The 19,820-nt window shown below is 41.5% G+C and overlaps 1 protein-coding gene across 2 annotated transcripts in view; it reads right to left on the bottom strand.

Moving 5' to 3' along the window:
* The window catches only part of HS6ST2 (heparan sulfate 6-O-sulfotransferase 2), a 355,745-nt gene that overhangs the window by 32,717 nt on the left and 303,208 nt on the right, over positions 1–19,820 (bottom strand). Inside the window, exon 4 of one of the 2 annotated variants that reach the window (XM_049766664.1) lies at positions 15,262–15,348. The exons of the other annotated variant lie outside the window; for it this stretch is intronic. Within the exon in view, the coding sequence (XP_049622621.1) occupies positions 15,262–15,348 (87 nt within the window). The remainder of the gene's footprint in view (positions 1–15,261; positions 15,349–19,820) is intronic. 2 annotated transcript variants of the gene reach the window in all.

Here is a 19,820-nt window from a genome sequence, read left to right as displayed (position 1 = left end):
AATGATTCCTGGGGCCGGAGAGAGAGCATGGAGGTAGGAGATTTGTCTTGCATGCAGAAGGACAGTGGTTCAAATCCTGGCATCCCATATGGTCTCCCGAGCCTGCCAGGAGCGATTTCTGAGCAGAGAGCCAGGAGTAACCCCTGAGTGCTGCCGGGTGTGACCCCCCAAAAATGACTCCTGGGGACTGTATGTGGTATCAGGGGGTCATCTTGGTGCAGGACAAACACTTTTACCTAAAGTGGTATGTTTCTGGCCCAGGAAAAAAGACTTCTTTAAATTGCAAATGCTTGATTCTAGATCATATACAATACCTACAGTGAATAAATATTAGGAAACCCCATGGACTATCTAATGACATTCAAAATGTACAATACGACTTGGAAGTCTAAACACCCACCTGACTCTTCTCCAGCAGAGCTGAAACAACTAAAATAATACGCCCTTCTTGGCTAATGGTCCTTTCTTCCCCTCCAGGTTTCTTTCCAGCCTAACCTAGAGGCTACTTTGAGGAAATGGAGTGGAAAGAGTGTGTGTTCATTTAAACTCAGAGCAGAAGCCAGTTTAGGAAACGCTTCTTCCCCTCCATGTCAACTTCACCTGGGTTTAGTCTGTCTCAGGGAACAATAAACTGTCACACTGTTAGCTCTCACCTGTGAAGAACAAGTTAGAAACACTCCTTCCTCCTCCTTTTCTTGTCTCCTTCTTCATTTTTGTTTTGGAAGATGAAAATTGAGAAAGGGGATTGATGCCTAATAGATTGTAAGTTTTATGGAGAATTTGTGTAGGTGGATGAAGGCTGTTCTTTTCTTTCTGTTTTATTCTTTTTATTGATTGATATTCTGACATTTATACTATTTTAATGATGGTTTCTCATTCACATAATTTCAAAACCACACTCAGTGTACCCACCTCCCCCAAAGACCCCAAAGCTCCACCCTTTCAACCACTCCCCTAGTCAATTATGTGGATCATTCTCCCAGACTTCCCTTTGATCCTTTTATTGCTACCTTGCTGTGTATCTTTTTGTGCCACATATGAGAAATCATTCTGCATCTACCCTTTCCTTCTGACTATTTCATTCAGCATATACTTTAGTTGCATCCATGTTGCAGAAATTGTATTTTTCTTTTTTAGAGCTGCATAGTATTCCTGTGTGTGTATATAAAGCACATTTTTTGACTCATTCATCTGTATCTGGGTTGTTTTCCTATCTTAGCTATTGTACTAAATATAGCATTAGCATAGATATGCATATATCCTTTCAAATTTATATGTTTGTTTTTTGGAGATAAGTGCCAAGAAGTGGCATCACTGGGTTGTATGGAAGTCCTATTCCATTTTTTCCTGGGATAACTCCATATTGCTTTCTGTAGAGACTGAACCAGACAACACTCCCACCAACAGTGAACGAGACCGCTTTTCTCACCAACCTGCAACACTGGCTGTTTCTAGATTTTTTTTGAGATGTGTAATTCTTATTGGTGAGAGATGATATCTCAGTGTTGATTTGATTTTCATTTCCCTAATCATGAGTGATGATGAGATTTTTTAGTATGCCTCTTGACCATCCATATTTATTTTTAATAATCTATCATCTATCTATCTATCTATCTATCTATCTATCTATCTATCTATCTATCTATCTATCTATCTATCTATCTACCTACCTACCTACCTACCTACCTACCTACCTACCTACCTACCTACCTACCTATCTATCTATCTATCTATCTATCTATCTATCTATCTATCTATCTATCTATCTATCCATTTATTAGGGCCTCCATAGCAGTATTCAGGAGACCTGAGAAACCACCAGCAATTTCTTATTTATTTGGGTTTCTTTGGGGGGGGCACACCTGGCAAAAATCAGCACTTGCTCTTGGGTCTGTGATCAGGGATCACTCCTAGAGTTTCTTGGGGGCCATATGGGTTTCTGGGGAATCAAACCCAGGTCAGCTGCATGCAAGCCAAAAGTCCTACTCACTGTACTATCCACCAAGCCCCCTCCATCAACAATTTTTAGTAAACTAAAAGTTTATTAAATGCAAGGGCCTTAGAAAGGATGCTGCTGAGTCATTTTGTTACTTGTTATTAGATGGACTATCCTGTTGAATACTAGATTTTGGTACTAGAGAGGGGGCTTCAATGACTTCAATGACTGCACCACTGATGCTAAAGACACTATGGGATGTTGGGAACTAAATCCAGTTTGGGTGCATGCTAGGAATATGTCTTAATAACAGTACTGTCTATCTCCTGGCTCCTGTTTTTGTTTTGTTGTTTTTGTGCAACACAGAGCTATGCTCAGGATATATTCCTGGCTCTGCACTCAGAGATTCATCCTGGTGGTACACAGGAATCAGGTTGAGATGTAGAGGTAGCACAGAAGGTAGGGCATTTGCCTTGCATGTGGCTAACTAGAGTTGGATCCCTGGCATCCTATGTGGTCTCCCTAGCCTGCTGGGAGTAACTTCTGAGGACAGAGCTAGGAGTAATCCTTGAACACCACTAGGTGTGCCCCCAAATCAAAACAAACAAACAAACAAAAAATAAAAAAAACTCCAAAGGGGATCGGGTGGAATGTTAGGGGTCAAACATAAGTTGACCGTGTACAAGTCAAGTGTCCTATCTACTGTACTACCACTCCAGCTTGAAGGCACTTTCTTTAAAATGATTTTTCCCTGAGTATTTCCAGTCTCTCAGGGTTCATCGCATTCAACTTTTAATCAGTGAAATTTAATTTTGGTGTATGTAAATTTGGTTTGGGGCCACACTGGTAGTGTTCATATCTTACTCCTGACTCTGTGCTCACTGACCACTACTAGCGGTACTCAGGGGATCCTATGCAGTGTCTGGAATCAAATCTGGATCAGTCATGTGGAGGGCAAGAAATTAAATCTTGGATTATCTCTCTAGCTAGAATTGGGGTTTTAATCTATGAATTTTGGTCATATTGTGGCAGGTATATGAGATTAAATGAGTCCCCCAGAAAGAGGCCAGTCGAGTGAAAGCCTGTAATACCACCCACTTACTAATTCTGCCATTACTTTACCTCCAGTTATTTGTTTGTTTTTGTTTGGGGGCCACACCCACTGGTGCTCAGGGGTTACTCCTGGCACTGAGTTCAGAAATTGCTGGTGGCAGGTTTGGGGTATCGAACCTAGGTTTGTTTCGGGTTGGCAGTGTGCAATGCAAACACCCTACCACTGTGCTATCACTCCAGCACCCAGTTTGAATAAGCTCAGAGATCCTGCCTCAGAACTTGATATCTCTATGGAACATAGACAAAAAAAACCCTGGTAACCATAAAAAACGATGCAATGGTCTTTTCAAGAGTTTTAGAAAGCAGATATATGCTTTAGAACAGTAATTTTCAACCTTTTGATATCTATAGTCTACTGGAAATAGGAGAAATATTTCACAGACCACTATGGCAAAAATTTAAAAAAATCACTTATTATAAGAAACAGTTTTATGTGTCACTAATATAATAACATATAATAGTAACACTACATGATCCAGAAGCACCTTAAGCAGCAATGACTTTTGTTAACTGTTGGCAAATTTTTTTCAGATTTGCACTAGTCTGCTGACCAGCAGTTGAAAACCTTTCTTAGCCTTAAACTATTAGAATTAAAATAGAAATGGAAAAAGGCAAAGGGTCATTTTCAGGGTGGAGAGCTGGGGAGAGAGAATACGTATTTTTTTTCTTCTGCCTGGTATTCCTATAATCAGGAATCTGAAAAAGAATGGTAAAAGGAACTTCTCATCGGAGAAGCTAATTATATTGCTACCCACAATACTATAACTGGCCACTAGGGGGCGGGGTACTTAGGAAGAAACATCCACTCTCCAGGCTTGATATGTTCACAAGGACAAAGCTAACTGGAATTAATCCGTGAAACATGACTGCTAAAGGCCCCAGTTGAAGCAAGTGCTACCAGGAAGGCACAAAACAGCCTGATAACTCTTGCGGAGTTTATAGGCATCGAGGGGGAAGGATGGGCTACATGTAAACTGCTGGACTGATGCCATCTCATCGAAGCAGCATAGATCTCCCCAACATGTACAAGCAAGAAGGAAACAGTTGAGAAGCCACATGGAATCAAACCAGAATTTCCACTTCGATCACTTAGGATCTTAGATGCCTCTGACAAAATAGAAAATTCTTTCATTTCCAACTCTTGCCAAATCATCGCCCTGGATGACTTCACGATCCACCATAGACAAAGAGCTTGTCTTTGCTGATGTCCCTGGACCCCCACCCTGCAGGTTCCCTTTAGGACTGGGTGTGGCCCATGTCATCAAACAAGCAATGCTTCTTCCTCTACCCCACATCATGGTAGCAGACCAAGAAAACACATTCATTTAAAGCACTTAATCTACAACCTGGGGCATAGGAAGCACTCAATAAATGTTACTTATTTTAAAATTCCTGGTCTTAATTAAAGTTGACAACCTAATACTTTTGCTGGTGATGAGTTTTGTACATTTTGCAGTTCATGGGAAGAGTGTGGTTTTTTTTTTTAAGTGACTTATCATAAACCAGAAAGATAGTACAGGGACTGTGGTGCTTACTTTTCCTGTAGCCAATCCGGATTTGAATCCTTGACACCACTTATCCTTGACACCACTTGAATCATTGACACCACTGAGTACCATCAGGGGTCACTCAGGAGCACAGAACCAGGAACAGCCCCTTACGCACTGTTAGGTGTGCCCCTCCACTGTCATGGAATAAAATTAATTTGGCTTATCATTGCTATACATTATCATGGAAGTTTAGGTGTTTAGCTCAATTCCTCTATGTGTATAAAGGATTCACCACCTGGATTGCCAATTTAAGGATGTGTTTTGGTGGGGTTTTCTTTTTGTTGTGGTTCAATACCTAAAATTATTTGAATCAACCTTAAGAATGCACTCCTTGGACAAGACTGATAGCACAGTGGTAGGGCATTTGCTTTGCATGAAGCTGACCTGATTTCCATCCCCAGCACACCATATGGTCCCAGAAGCACTACTAGGAAAAATTCCAAGTGCAAAGCCAGGAATCACCCCTGAGCATTGCAGGTATGGCCCCCAAACAAACAAAAATGAAGAAACAAATAATTCCCTCTGTCCTTCTCTGTAAGTCCTTCACTGTAAGCAAAAATAAAGATCTAAACACTAGATTCTAGGGTCCTGGTTTCAATCATGGTTTAGCTGCTTAGTGTCTCCATGATTCTAAGAACAACATGTCCTTTCTCTCTGATTTAGTTAGATGTGAACATATAATATTTTCTGTAGCTATAATTTCTACCTCCAAGATAGAGGTGATGGCAAAACTTAATGAGATAATGGATGTGATACTTTTCGTAAACTATAAAACACTATGCAAGTTATACTTTAAAATGTTTTATTGTTATGCTCTTTGGCTACCCTGATTGTGCTCAAGGGTTACTTCTGGTTCTGTGATCAAGGATCATTCCTGGTAATGTTCAGGAGACCATGTGAGGTACTGGGAATCAACTCAGGTTGACCATGATCAAGGCCTTACTTGCTGTACTACCTCTACAGCCTTTATGCTTAACCTGATCTGCTTCCCTTCCCCCTTGTTGTCCTTCGTTGCCTCCCCCAATTTACTGTGTACTTTGCAGATAGTGAAGGCCAAATATGTATCAGGTCAGCCAAACTACACAGGACAAGTCAACTGAACCCTTTGATTCAATTATCCAGGCTATTCAAGAAAACACATTTCTTGGTTGTCCTCATCTCCTGTCATACTCAATTCCATTCAAGTGTTCCCAAACATTGCCTGATGGTACCATAAAAACACACCTTTCAAGCAATCTTCCTGAACCATAGTCACCATTTACAGTCTTTCCGGAAATGCTAGAGCCCTGTGCACTGATGATTTGTGTTGCAGATATATATGACATCTTCTTAATCATCTAGTACAAAAGTTACTTCAAGCAAGTAATAACATATGTTGGTCTGAATTTTATAGCATCGCTAGCATTTTCAGACACTATTTGGAGTTCAATCACCAATGAACTGAGTCCAGCCTCATTTTTCTTTGTTGCTTAGTCTTTAACAAGCGACTATCCTGGAGATGCAAAGCCTGTTTTGCAATGAAGCAATAACCATTGATCAAATGACAGCATTTTTTTGTTTTGTTGCTTTGGCTTTTTTTGTTTGTGTAGTTTTGGACCACACCTGCCAATGCTCAGGTGTTATTCCTGGCTGTGCACTTAGGAATTACTCATGGCAATGCTTGGGTACCATAAGGGATAATGGGGATTGAACCTGTCAGCCGTGTGCAAGGCAAACACCATGACCTTTATACTTTCCTTCTGACCCCAATCAATAATAGCATTTTATTTCTGTCCTCCCATATCCTATTCTAATATTTTGTGTACATAATATACACATATAGATAATACCAAGCAAGGTCCAAGTGAACAAATTCCCCAGCAACCATATACAAAATATAACTCCAATTGGATATCAGTCCTAAATAAATAGGAAAACATGAAAAACCCAAACTAACATACCTAGAAGACAACATCCATGAAAATGGTTGCAACTTTGGTTTAGGCAAATATTTATTTATTTTTGGTTTTTGGGTCACACCCGGCAGCACTCAGATGTTACTCCTGGCTCTGTGCTCAAAAATTGCTCCTGGCAGGCTCAGGGGACCATATAGAATGCCTGTATTTGAACCACCGTCCTTCTGCATGCAAGGCAAATGCCCTACCTCCATTCTATCTCTCCGGCCCCTAGGCAAAGATTTCTAAGGTCCGATACTAAAAGCATAATACATAAAAGAAACGATGAATAAGTTGAATTTAGCCAAATTTAAATATCTACATTTAAATTATTCTGCACTCCTTGTTAGTTGGCATTGGACTCATTATAATTTCTTAGATATTGGGCTGGAGCAGTGGTGCAAGTGGTAGGGCATCTGCCTTGCATGCGTTAACCTAGGATGGACCTCAGTTCGATCCTGGTGTCTCTTATGTTCCCCCAAGGCAGGATCGATTTCTGAGCCCATAGCCAGGAGTAATCCCTGAGCATTACCGGGTGTGGCCCCCCAAAACTAATTTCTTAGATATCACATTAATTTTGCCCCTATATTCTCATATATTTTTAGTATTGAAAGCACTCAGACATTGTGACTCAGCTCAGAAAGAGCTGAGTAGAGAGCTTAAAATACTGGGAATAAAGGACAGCTGTAGTATTGATTGATGGGTTGACTGGTGAAAGGAAGTAAAAAGGAAGAGAAAAAAGGAAAAAGTAACAGAAAGGAAACGCTAGAGTGGCACAGAGATTTACTTCGAGAAAGATGGTGGAACCTTCATTAACACCATAATTCTTTGCATTATTGTTTTTTTTAAATTAGACTCAAATTTGTATGATTAATGTACTAAGTATTAATAATCATTAATATTAATATTTAATATTAATATTAGTGTATTAAGTACTAAGGGCTTTTCTTGTAAGACAGGAGAGTGCAATTCCAGACAATGTCTGCGAACTGGCCATATTCCCGAGGTCTGTCAGAGCAGTACAGATCAGTGCTCTCAATCATGTATGATCCAGAGAGAAAAACCCAAAGGATTCTTAAGAAATCTTGTGTAGTATGCAGGATATTGGTTCCATGGTTTGGAAAAGCAGGCTAGAAGCAAGAAAAATGGCAACTACTTTCCAACAACCCATGAAACACACCGGACAAAGCTGTTAGAAACAAAAACAGCATGAAACACCAAATATTCGGATTCAGGGCATATTTATTATGATAAAAGTCTTTTCTCCATCCTAACCATTATAGAGGTACATGTGTGCCTGCTGGGACTTATTTCCATGGCTCAACTCATTCTGGATCTTCCACTGATTTCTAGTCTCACCCAATCTGTGGGCATTTGAGCTGTGCCAACTGGTGCTAGGACTTCTGCCACTTCTTTGTATTGCAGGCAAAACAGACAAGCAGGCCAGCTGTGCCAACCAAAGGTCTCATTTGGTCCAAATCATACTGGCCGGGTCACATAATGTTCCCAGTTTTGATATGTTGGCAGTTAAAGCAAAGCATAATTACTAGTTGACATTTAATAAGCATTTGTCATGTGCCAGCCACTCGGAAACGCTGACTTAGATCATATTTCATTCTCACATCAGTCCAATGAGATAGGTACAAAGTTAACCAACAGGAGAGCCAGGATTCAAATCCAGGTCTCTCTAATTCCAAAGCTGATGTCTTTTCAAAAAGATCTTTGAACAGCCCTGAGCTGCAGCTGCTTAGCAGTAGGGTAAACCTCAAAGTATGTCAAGCCCATGTGTTATTTACCCCTTGTGATGGAAAGGATTTCTCAAATGTCTTAGGCTACTTTCAGGCCTTATTAATTATTGCACTTTCTGGAAAAGAAGTGACTTTTTTTTTGCTGTGACCAAAGGTCTCTCACTATACTAAGTGGTGAATATTAAAGAGAAATAATACAAATGAATTAATTTTTTCAGGCTGTTTGGGGGGGGGTTGCATGCTCACATCAGTTTGGTTTTATTCTGGTTTATTTCTTAGGGCCATACCTGGTGATGCTCAGGAGTTACTCCTGGCACTGCACCCAGGAATCACAACCGGCAGTGCTCACGAGACCAGATAAGATGCCAGAGATTGAAACAGGGTTGGCCTCATGCAAGGTAAGTGTTACTCTTTCCCCAGCCCTCTACCACAAGTTTGTTTTATTCATTACTCTATTCTCTAAGAAAGAGAGGGGTCCAAACTGGAGTGATAGTATATCAGTAGGGGGTATGCCTTGCACACAGCCAACCCGGGATGGACCCAAGCTCGATCCCCGGCATCCCCTATTGTCCCCCAAGCCTGCCAGCAGTGATTTTTGAGCACAGAGCCAGGGGTAACCCCTGAGCACTGCCAGGTGTGGCCCAAAAACAAAAAAATAAAAGAGAGTAGTAGAGATAAAAAGGAGAGAGAGAAGGGGAAAGAAAGAGAAGGGAAAAGGGGCAAGTGATTAAAGGGAGGGAAGGGACAGAGGAATAAAGAGGGAGGAAAATGGAAAAGGACAGAGAGATAAAGGGTGAATAATTACTTCTGAGTGGGTTTTATTTTTCACACACATTTATGATATTAGATTTAGTCTAGTAGTTAAACTAAAACACAACCACATACACCATGTACAAGTAAAGAAATTATATAATATTTAGACATTTAACTCCTATACACATATGAGGCAAAACCATTTTCAAGTGACAGTGTACATACATTTATACACAGAGGCACAACTAAGTGTTTAACAGGAGGCAAGACTTCGAAGAAATATATGGCTGTTGATTCAAAGAAAGAGCTTAACTGTGAGCTCCTAGTCTGGAGAAATGAGTGGAGAAATGAGTCTTCAGTCTCTCACACACAAAACTGAACATAAAGTGGTATCACACTGATACTATGTAGAGCAAGCAAGATTTTGCTTCATATTCCTCAAGCAAAAAAGATTTATATTTGGCTTCTGCCAATACAAACCAAAGGCAAGTTGGTATCTGTGTTTAGCTGTGAAGTTCAATGCTACTTACTTCTCTCATCTAGATACAGTTGGGTAGATATACAAAGCTGTTCATTATGAGACAAACTTGGCAAAAATAGCAGGTGGGAGAGTCAGCCTTCCCTCGGTGTCTACTGCTAAGGGCAGCTCTAGGTAAATTTGTAAAGTGAGCAAGAAATGACATGGTCATCTCTGATTCCCTTTCTGCCCTCCTTTTTCTCCAGATTAGCTTTCTCAGTTTCATTCACTTAAGTCAACATGGAGGTACTTAATTCAACTTTGATGATATCATTTACCAGGCACTGTGCTTGGATGTGATATTCATGGTCCTCGCTCATATTTGAAAATTAAACTCGGTCCAGGTTGTTTCAAAGCCTGAGCCGATGGGAACGTTTCCAGCTGATAGGAGTGATTAATTTCCATCATCATCTCCAACTGCCTGCAATCTGATTTTTAAATTGATGCCTCTAAATCTCTCGCTCTCTTCCTGTCTTTCTCCCTCTCCCTATCTCTCATATCCACACACATCTTTAGCCTCCGATGATTGATTGGTGGGAGAATAGATGTAGAGAGTTACACGTTCTCTTTATTGCTTTCTTGATGAAGGCTTGTGATCACTCAACAGTACTTAAGGAAGAGTGACTATCCAAACACAAGCACACACGGTATCATTTGAGAGTAAAAGTGAAGCACTGGAAAAGCACGTGTTCTTTCCTTTGATCACCATGAATGCTGTATTTCTTAACAATTGGAAGGACTTCGATTTCTCCCCAAAGTCTCTCTGTTTTCACAATGCCAGGCAGAACCCACCTCCACAGGTATTGTGGTATACACCAGTTCAGAGCTTTGACATCCACTAGGTGTGCTGAAATCAGGCATCAAGCAAGTCTACTTCAATGTGATTAGTTGAAGCTCAGTCTTGTTGAGAGAAGAACTCGATGTATTGTAGCAGGGAGAGCAGTGGACAAGTCTTAGATGGTCCAGATACTAGGCTGTCATTTGTTACTGATTGGCTGGGTGACTAGGAAAGTGACTGAATGCTATCCCCCTGAGTTTTAGCACCTTATCTGTTGAAGAGTTGGCTTCATGTAAAGCTGAGAATACTTTGGCATAAAACGTCAATTTATTTTATTAATTATTATGTTTTGGAGCCATACCCAGGGCTTATTCCTGGATCTGTGCTCAGGGATCACTCCTGAAAGAACTCAGAGGTCCATATGGGGTGACAGAGATTGAACCTGGGTTGATCACATGCAAGGCAGGCCCCATACCTACTATTGCTCCAATCCTCAAATGAAAATTTCTCTTTTTTTGTTTGTTTTTGGGCCACACCCGACAGTGCTCAGGGGCTACTCCTGACTCTATGCTCAGAAATCACTCCTGGCAGGCTCAGGGGATTATAGGGGATGCCAAGGATTGAACCCAGGTCTGTCCTGGGTTGGCTGCGTGCAAGGCAAACAGCCTACCACTGTGCTATCACTCTGGCCCCAGAATCTCTAATGGCTACTGTGGCTACAAGGTATGCTTGACCTGAGAAGTTGTTTCATATTACCAAAGGTAAGCAAATGGAAGGTTAATTGTGGTGGCTTAGGCTAGTTGGTGAAGGGTCAACCTCTGCCAAAAGTATGCTTCTTGAGCTCAGAGGTCTGGTTCTGCAATACTTTTTTCTTTCTGTCTTATCAATTCGCCTACTGTTGGCATAAAAAAAAAACCATATGCACCTCCCTGAAAGCCATTGCCAGGGCAGTCTGGCTCTGCTGCTCAGACAGAGCCCATTCCATCTGTTCATCTCTGGAACAGAGGGCTAGTTACCCAGCTTCAAATCCAAGCAATGAAATAGAACATGCCAAATTGACACAACTTTCAAGTTGGAGGTTTCTTCAACTACTCAGCATGCATCTGAGTTGGTCATAAATGAATTTAAGTTGGGGAAAAGGGCAAAACTGGTCACTCAGCTTTAGCTTTAACCTAATGCATTACTCCAAGTTATTCTTGCCAACCTAAGATTTTGCCCACCTTTGTGATAGCTTTGCATTTTCCTCTTCTGATCTAGTCTGACTATATGATAGGAAGTGGATAGAATTAAAGGGGCCTGGGGTCACTTCTCAGAAAACTTCATTGACACTCCCATTCCAATCCTGCATTGACTAAAATAACTATTTTATCTCCAAGAGTATTCTGTGATTGCCTCACATTATCATCCCTAAACACCACATCTGATGTGCTAGAAAGGTCATATAGGAATTAAATAAGGCACTTTCTTTGCATCTCAATGACCTCGGTTTGAACCTTGACACCATACAGTCCCTATGAGTCACCATAAGGGGTCTTTCTTGATCACAGAGCCAGGAGGAATCCATGAGCACTGATGGCTGTGATCCTCTAAACTACTCCCTACAATTCCCCCAAAATAATCGTCTTCTATCTACTAATTTTGTAAGTCCCTAGAAAGTACTTCTTGTGTCTTCTATTTATCTACATGGCCCTAGGATGTAACTTAATAATGGCACAAAGGAGGTGGGAGTGATAGTACAGTGAATAGGATGTTTGTCTTGCATGTAGTGAGCCTGGGTTCAAACCCCAGCACCCCCAGCTTCTCAGGAGTGATCCCTGAGTGCAGGACCAGAATAATCCCTGAACGGTGCTGGGTATGACCCAAAAAACAAAACATTGGCACAAAATAAATACCCTGTGTAGTTTATGCATGTTTAATTTTACTAGTTATTAATGCTAAACAAGAAAGTGTACTTCACCTATTCACATGAGACCCCACCTAGGCACAAAATATCTTAAATCTCACTTTTCTCATGTATTAAAAAGTGCCTATTTCATCAACTTTTGGTGGGTGAGAATTAATAAGACAAAAATGTATCACGGTACAGTGGTTGATCCATAGCACACACTCAGCACATATTAACTGTCAGTATATTTTTTTCAGGGGTGGGTGTATTTGGGGCCACAGCTAGCAGTACTCAGGGACTCCTGACTGTGCTCAGGAGTCACTCATGGCCATGCTTAGGGGACATAGGTGGTGCCATGGATGGAAATGGGGTAGGTCACAGGCAAGTCAAGTGCTTTAGTGCCTATAGGATCTGTCCAGCCTAGGTATTAGTAACTTTAACCATGATGGTTTTATGAGGCATTCTCACTATTACATTTTTTTTGCTTCTTAAGAAGGATCCTGTTTCCTTTCAGAGAAGGACACCTATTTTTCTATGCATTTCTGGCCTTGAAATAACAGAAAGTAGTTTGAAGAGGTAGTACATGGATTAAGGTATTTGCCTTGCATGGGGCTTATCTTAGTTTGACCCCTGACACTGCAAGTTCATTCTCCCACTCCCTGCTCAGTAATGTTGGGAGATACTAAGGAGCACAGAGCAGAAGGCAGGCCCCCTCATGGTTGTAGCCCTTCAACAAAAAAATAAGAATGACACAGAGAAACTCTTAAGATCTATTATACCTCTCCTGGTCATCAGGCCAAATAACATGGGAGAGCCCTGCAAAACAGCTTCCTTTATGTTGGATGTTGTGAAAAACTGTACTGAAGGCAAAAGCTCTGGACAGTAAAACTCATCCTTTTTCATTCCCTTACCACCACACATGCCCAAACCAAGGACCCCATCACTTTCTATAAACTATAATGCAAGTGCCTAAACACTGGTGTAGAAAAGTATGTAAAATCATGCCATCACTTTACCCTTCTCATGGAAGGTCTGCACTGCTCTTGTTGATGAAGATAACCCACAAGAAAGAAAATGTGCAGTGCAAGAATGATTTCAACCCACCTGGAAAATGATGGGGGATAAGTAATAGAGAGGGAACATGGCATACGCATCTCTGAAGAGAATAAATGGATCCTGGAGACATAATTGATAAGACACAAATGATGATTTTTTTAAAAAAAGAACTTGCTACATCCGTGAGTCGCATACATAGCAAATAAAAGCTACCTAGCTCAGAATATGCAAAGAGGGAGGCCCTCTCCCTGGCAGAAGCTTGGGAGGTATCCAAATACAGTGAGTATGATAGAAGATGGCGCAGATCTACTTAAGTATGCATTTATGCAGGCATACTACTGCTAACAACCTGGGGATGATATTAGGTATGCATTTGCTATGTCGTCTTAACTCAGATTCTACCAACTGCTCCATTTGTGTGGCTCTCCCTCGGTCTTCACTCAAAAGGGAAGAAACTGGGTTACAGTCAAGCCAAAAGAAACACAGTTATGTCCCTTTCAAAGTGCAGGAGGAATCACATAAATGAAGAGTACGTGCTGCAGTTTGCAATGTGACAGAAAGTATAAGGTGTCCCAACCAGGCTATGCCATTCCTGCATGCAGAGAGTTAAAGGTGATACTCCAATGCCTTCTGTGTTAACTAAGAATGCTTGCTGAAGCTGAATTGGGACTAATTGGAAAACATTCAGCTGCTCGGGAATGTGCATATCAATTCTCTTTCTTCATTATTTATATAGTATTTTGATTATAGTGCTTGGCCATAAATAACTGAAACGAGTTCTAACTGCTCTGAGATTTAGTCTTATGTCTTCAACACTGCTTTTTATATTCTCCAATATAGCCCATATTCAACTTTATATGCAAACCTAAAATGGTATTCAGGAGGAGAAGAAGGGAGAAAAGGCAGCGCATAGATCTTTCACTTTGGGAATTGAATATAAGATCATATTTAAAGCACAGCATTTCTAGTCTAATGCTGGATACATAAAACATATGACCGTTACAAATTCACCTTTCATTGCAAAGCCATGCTCTTGTACTGACATATCTTATTGCTAGTTAGAGCTTTTAGCATGATGAAGGCATCTTTCATGTTCTAGATGTAAGCAGGGTATTCCTTCTGGGCTGTATTTCTGCCTGTCACAATGTCCCTACACCCAAGAAAGACAGCTTCCAGAGAGCCTGACTCATTCACCAAAGGCTGCAGCCACTTTGAAGGGAAAGTGTTTAATTGGAATATGTTATCTACATGATATTACAATGCTTCTGATTGCCAGGCCCTGATGAATCCAAGGGAGAAGATCAGCCAGTGTTATTTTTGGGGGGAATTAATCCAAAGAGGTAAATGTAATATCACAAATACTCAGCCAATACAAATTTTGCTAACACGAAAGGTCCAGTTCATGTAGAACATGGCTGTGCTAACTTCTGGGAAAAGAAAATATGTGTAAAATATAAATCAGTAATATGGTAAAAAAATACATATACTAAAAACAAGATAGTTACAGAATATCCTTCTATATATTTTAACCCTAAACCTTAATGCAGACAATTAATGTACTAAGACATCATGATATTTCATATATCGATGACAGATTTTCGTGGATTTCGAAAATCATTGAATTATTGATCAACACTGTAGTTTCTTCCTTAATATTTGACAACCATTGTCCAGTTCTTGCATCACCATATGTCTCTGTCCACAAAGGCAGTCCTAAGGTCTTTTTCCAAAGTCATCTTCAGAATTTCCCACCACTTCTCTCCTTTCATTAGTACTTCGTGCATCCCATATTGTTGGCACATACCTTATTTATTACAAATTCACCAGAGATTACCCCAGTGAGAGGAATACAAAAGGCATCCCACAAATCTTCAATCACAAATAAATTTGAATAAATGGATGGAATGAATGAATGAGTAAGTGAATAAAATGAAGACAGCACGTGGTGTTCTGATAGCTGTGTGAGATGTATACAAGCACTTTTCACTTACTTCCCATTCTTAGGTGTGTTCCGGGTCTTTGTGGATGATGGAGAGTTGGCACCTGGATTAGTGTTTGGAGAGTCCCTTCTATCCTTACTATACCCACAAGAAGAATAGAAAAACATATGTAACAATGATCACAAAGACAAAAAAAAGCAATTAGACATTTCATTTAAACGTTCTGAAGGTCTTAGGTGTGTGTTTATTTCCCTCTCTTTTCATGTTTTACTGTGTGTTTGTCTCTCTCTTTCTCTCTTTCTTTAGCCTGTCAAAATATTCAGCAGTAGCCTTCAAAGCTAAAGAAAGTGGAAACCATTGGTCAAGTTCAATGAAAGTCCAGATTTCAAGAGAAACCCTAATAGAAGTGGATTTTGAGGGGAATGAGTATACAAAATAGTCTCTAACATAAAAATCCTTTGTTTCCTGTCTCTGCATTCTGTATGTTGCAAGTTTAGTTCTGTGGCTTCTTTTAGTGAAGTCTGAGAATGCCAAAGTGACTTCTAAAAGTCTTTGGGAGATACCATCAGATGAATTAATAATTTTCCCTCATAATGCTAGCATGAGAAGACCATGAATTCCGATATTCTTTCAGGAGAAGCACCACCTGGTTCATGAGTAATTGAATTTAAATCTCCACCTTCAGTAACTCTACAGCTTATGTCAAACCTTAGAAACAATTACGAAATAAATCACTAGGAAGGTCCGCTTAATCTCATCAGGTTAATAAACGCAGACAAATTAATCACTTGAAGGTAAACAAAAAGGAATAATTGATTGCAGTCTTCTTGATTACTTTATTCTATTTTCTTTATCAAACTATTTCTACCACTATCTTCAAGGCAGCTGCTCTGTCTTAAAATTATTACTTTTCTTCATCTTCAGATTTCCATGGAAACCAATTCAAAATCTTTCTCACTAGTTGGTGATGTGTGGAATTATTTATCCTGATTTCATCAGAAAGATCTTTTTGTTCGTCTGATCTACGTCAGCATAACCTTTTATGAAAAGGGAAGGTAAAAAGAAAAATGCTTATCTTAGCTTTCAATGAGTATAACAGCCTTCCAGAGGCACAGAACAGCATCTCAAACAATGTCAAAGAGTTCTCCAGATATGTAGAAATCTTTTAAGTACCTCAGAAATAAGTGCGTACAAGTAGCTGTGTAGGTGGGATGGATCACAGGATTTATTTTGTCCCTGAACCTACTGACTTTATATAGCTAGGTAAATGTGATTGGGACAAGACATAATTCTGGGTTCCTGGCAAAGGATGTTTATGGGCCCAGATGAAGACTAATAAATCTATCAAAAGTCCCCAAAGGTAGGGACCAAAGCAAAGGCACAGCAAGTGGAGTGCTTGCTTTGCATGAGTTCAACCTAGTTTTAATACCTGGTATCCCATAATGTCTCCTCCAAAATTGCCAAGAGTGATCCCTGAATGCAGAGCCAGGGATAAGACTTGAGAAAGCAGGGTGTGTTGCGCATTCCCAGTGGTAGGATTATGTCCAGGAAGGAGAAAAAGCAGTTCTTGGAAGAGGGAGCACCAAGGTGCACCAATCATTTGGTGGGAGAGCGGGAAGATGGTTGATCCAGGAAGAGTTGTACGAAGTCTATAGGGAAAGCGTTGGGAATCCTGCATAGTTCAAGCACCATTTTTTGTTACACAGACGTGCCACAAGTTATCTGCATTTCCAGGTGGAAAAATACACAGTGTGCTCTTGTCCAGGCCCATCCCTTACAATTTCCTGGCAAAGCACTCTTGGGTTATTTTGAGATCATACCAACTCTTTTCTTCATCCAGATCCAAGCTTAGACACTAACTAAAACACCCATTTGACTAAAGACTTGAACTCAGAATTGAACACTGTCACTTTTTACAAGGTCAGGGTAGCCTGTGAAGGACACACTATGCTCTGTGAGATAGAATCAAGCAAGTTGGGTTGGAGAGATAGTATAGGAGGTAAGGCACTTGGCTTGCATGCAGCCGATCCCCAGATTGATCCGTGGCACTGTAAATGACCCCTAATATTAAGTCACTCCTGAGCACATGGCCAGGAGTAGCCCCTGAACACCACAGAGTGTGGGTGCAAAACTACCCCCCATTCAAGTAAATCTCAATGTCCTTAATTCCACATCACAGTCACTGGCCACTGAACCATCCTCTTCCTCACTCCTCTTCCTCTCTCAGATAGTCTCCCTCTCTCCCTCTCCTCCCACACAGATAGTAGTGGGACATTTTACCTGAAGTGTTCTGAAACAAGAAATCTTTTTTGTTTTTATTTGGGGGGGCACACCCGGTGACGCTCAGGGCTTACTCCTGGTTCTGCACTCATAAATCGCTCCTGGGTAGGGGTACCATATGGGATGTTGGGGACTCAAACCGTCCATCCTAGGCTGGCGCATGCAAGGCAGACACCTTACGCCCTGCATCACCGCTCTGGCCCCTGAAACAAAAAATCTTGATGTTGCAGCTATGTGCTAAAGAGTAGGTGGCTCATTGAACACTGCCAGTCAGGAAGTTCAGGCATTCGCATTCTCTGTAATAAAACAACATCCATCCCTACAGCTAAGTCTTCCCATTCATGCCTTGGATGCAAGGCTACTTTATAATCTGTATGAGAAGTAACCCTGTCTAAGCTCAAGACAGGGCACCACAGGATATTAGGAAAATCTGTCAGCTGGCCATAGCAGTCTTCTTGTCAACTGCTACTGTAGACAGGGTGATTTGGGGTGAGAGTCATTTCAAATAGAGAAATACAGACCCTTCTGACCTACTGCAGGTTGTGCAAATGCAGATCTGAGGGTAAACAAAGAAAACCTTGTGCAGAGGAACATCACAATGAAAAGCCATGACATGATACTAGGTGCTAAGTAATCAAAGCAGGCAAAATGCTTGTTCTTTGTAAACAAACAGCAAAGCACTACAAAGGCCAACATGTATCTGAAAGTGAGCATGAGCACAAGCAGAACTTGTGGCAGGTGAATTCCTGGGAGTTTAATTTTGTAGTTCTACCCAAGAATCTTTCCCTGAAAAACTTGCCCCAACTGTGAGGGGAAAATATGTTGTGTTCCCCCAAAGTTTCAAGTTTAGTAGGAAAGCGGGAAGAAGATAGATAATTTTAAAAGGACCCTGAGTAGGAAGAAAGGAAGGAGGAATGGAAGGAAGGAGGGAGGGAGGGAGGGAAGGATGGAGGGAAAGAAAGGAGGAAGGTAATGAAGGAAGGAGGGTGGGAAGGAAGCAATTAAGAAAGTAATGAAGGAAGGAGGGAGGGAGGGAAGGAAGGAAGAAAAGCAGGAAGGAGAGTTTGAAGAAAGGAGGAGTGAAGGGAGAAGGGAGGGAGGAAGGGAAGGAAGAAAGGAGGGAAATAAGGAAGGAGGGAGGGAAGGAAGAAAGGAGGGATGGAAGGAGTGAAAGAAGGCGGGATGAATGAAGGGAAGAAAGGAAGGGAGAGAAGGAAGGAGGGAAGGAGGAAGGAAAGAAGGAGAGGAGGGAGGGAAGAAGGGAAAGAAGGAAGGAGGGAGGAAGGTAATGAAGCAGGAGGGAGGGAGGGAAGGAAGGAAGGCAGGAAGGAGAGAAGAAAGGAAGGAGGGAGGGAGGGAGGAAGGGAAAAAGGAGCAAGAAGGAAGGAGGGAGGGAAGGAAGGAGGGGTGCATGGAGTGAAAGGCAGAGGGATGGAAAAAGGAAAGGAAGGAAAGGAGGGAGGGAAGGAAGGGAGGGAGTGAAGGAAGGAAGGAGGGAGTGAAGAAAGAAGGGAAAGGAGGGAGGGAGGAAAGAAAGAAGAGAAGAAAGGAAGGAGGAAGGGAAGGAAGAATGGACAGAAGGAGCAAAGGAAGAAGGGATGGAAGAAGGGAAGGAGGAAGGAGGGAGGGAAGGAGAGAAAGAAGGAGGAAAGGAAGGAAGGAAGGAGAAAGGGAGGAAAGGAAGGGAGGGAGGGAAGGAAGGAAAGAGAGAAGGAAGGAGGGAGGGAAGGAAGGAAGGAGGGAAGGAGGGAGAAAAGGAAGAAGAGAAGAAAGGAGGAAGGGAAGGAAGAATGGACGGAAGGAGCAAAGGAAGGAGGGATGAAAGAAGGGAAGGAAGGAGGGAGGGAAGGAGAGAAAGAAGGAGGGAAGAAAGGAAGGAGGGAGGAAGGGAGGGAAGGAAGAAGGGAGGGATGGAAGGAAGGGAAGAGAGAAGGAAGGAGGGTGGGAAGAAAGTAATTAAGGAAGTAATGAAGAAAGGAGGGAGGGAAGGAAGAAAAGCAGGAAGGAGAGAATGAAGAAAGGAGGGAGGGAAAGCAGGAAGGAGGGAGGGAGGGAAGGAAGAAAGGAGGGAAAGAAGGAAGGAGGGAGGGAAGGGTGAAAGGAGAGATGGAAGGAGTGAAAGAAGGAAGGATGAAAGAAGGGAAGAAAGGAAGGTAGAGAAGGAAGGAGGGAGGAAGGGAAGGAAGAAAAGAGGGGTGGATGGAGTGAAAGGAGGAGGGATGGAAGAAGGAAAGGAAGGGAGGGAGGGAAGGAAGGGAGGGAGGGAAGGAAGGGAGGGAGGGAAGGAAGGAGGGAAAGGAGGGAGGGAGGAAAGGAAGAAGAGAAGAAAG

The sequence above is a fragment of the Suncus etruscus genome, chromosome X, assembly GCF_024139225.1.
Source record: "Suncus etruscus isolate mSunEtr1 chromosome X, mSunEtr1.pri.cur, whole genome shotgun sequence".
Classification (NCBI taxonomy): Eukaryota; Metazoa; Chordata; class Mammalia; order Eulipotyphla; family Soricidae; genus Suncus; species Suncus etruscus.
Note: the sequence above shows the minus strand (reverse complement) of the source record. Positions and strands in the feature narration are given on the sequence as shown.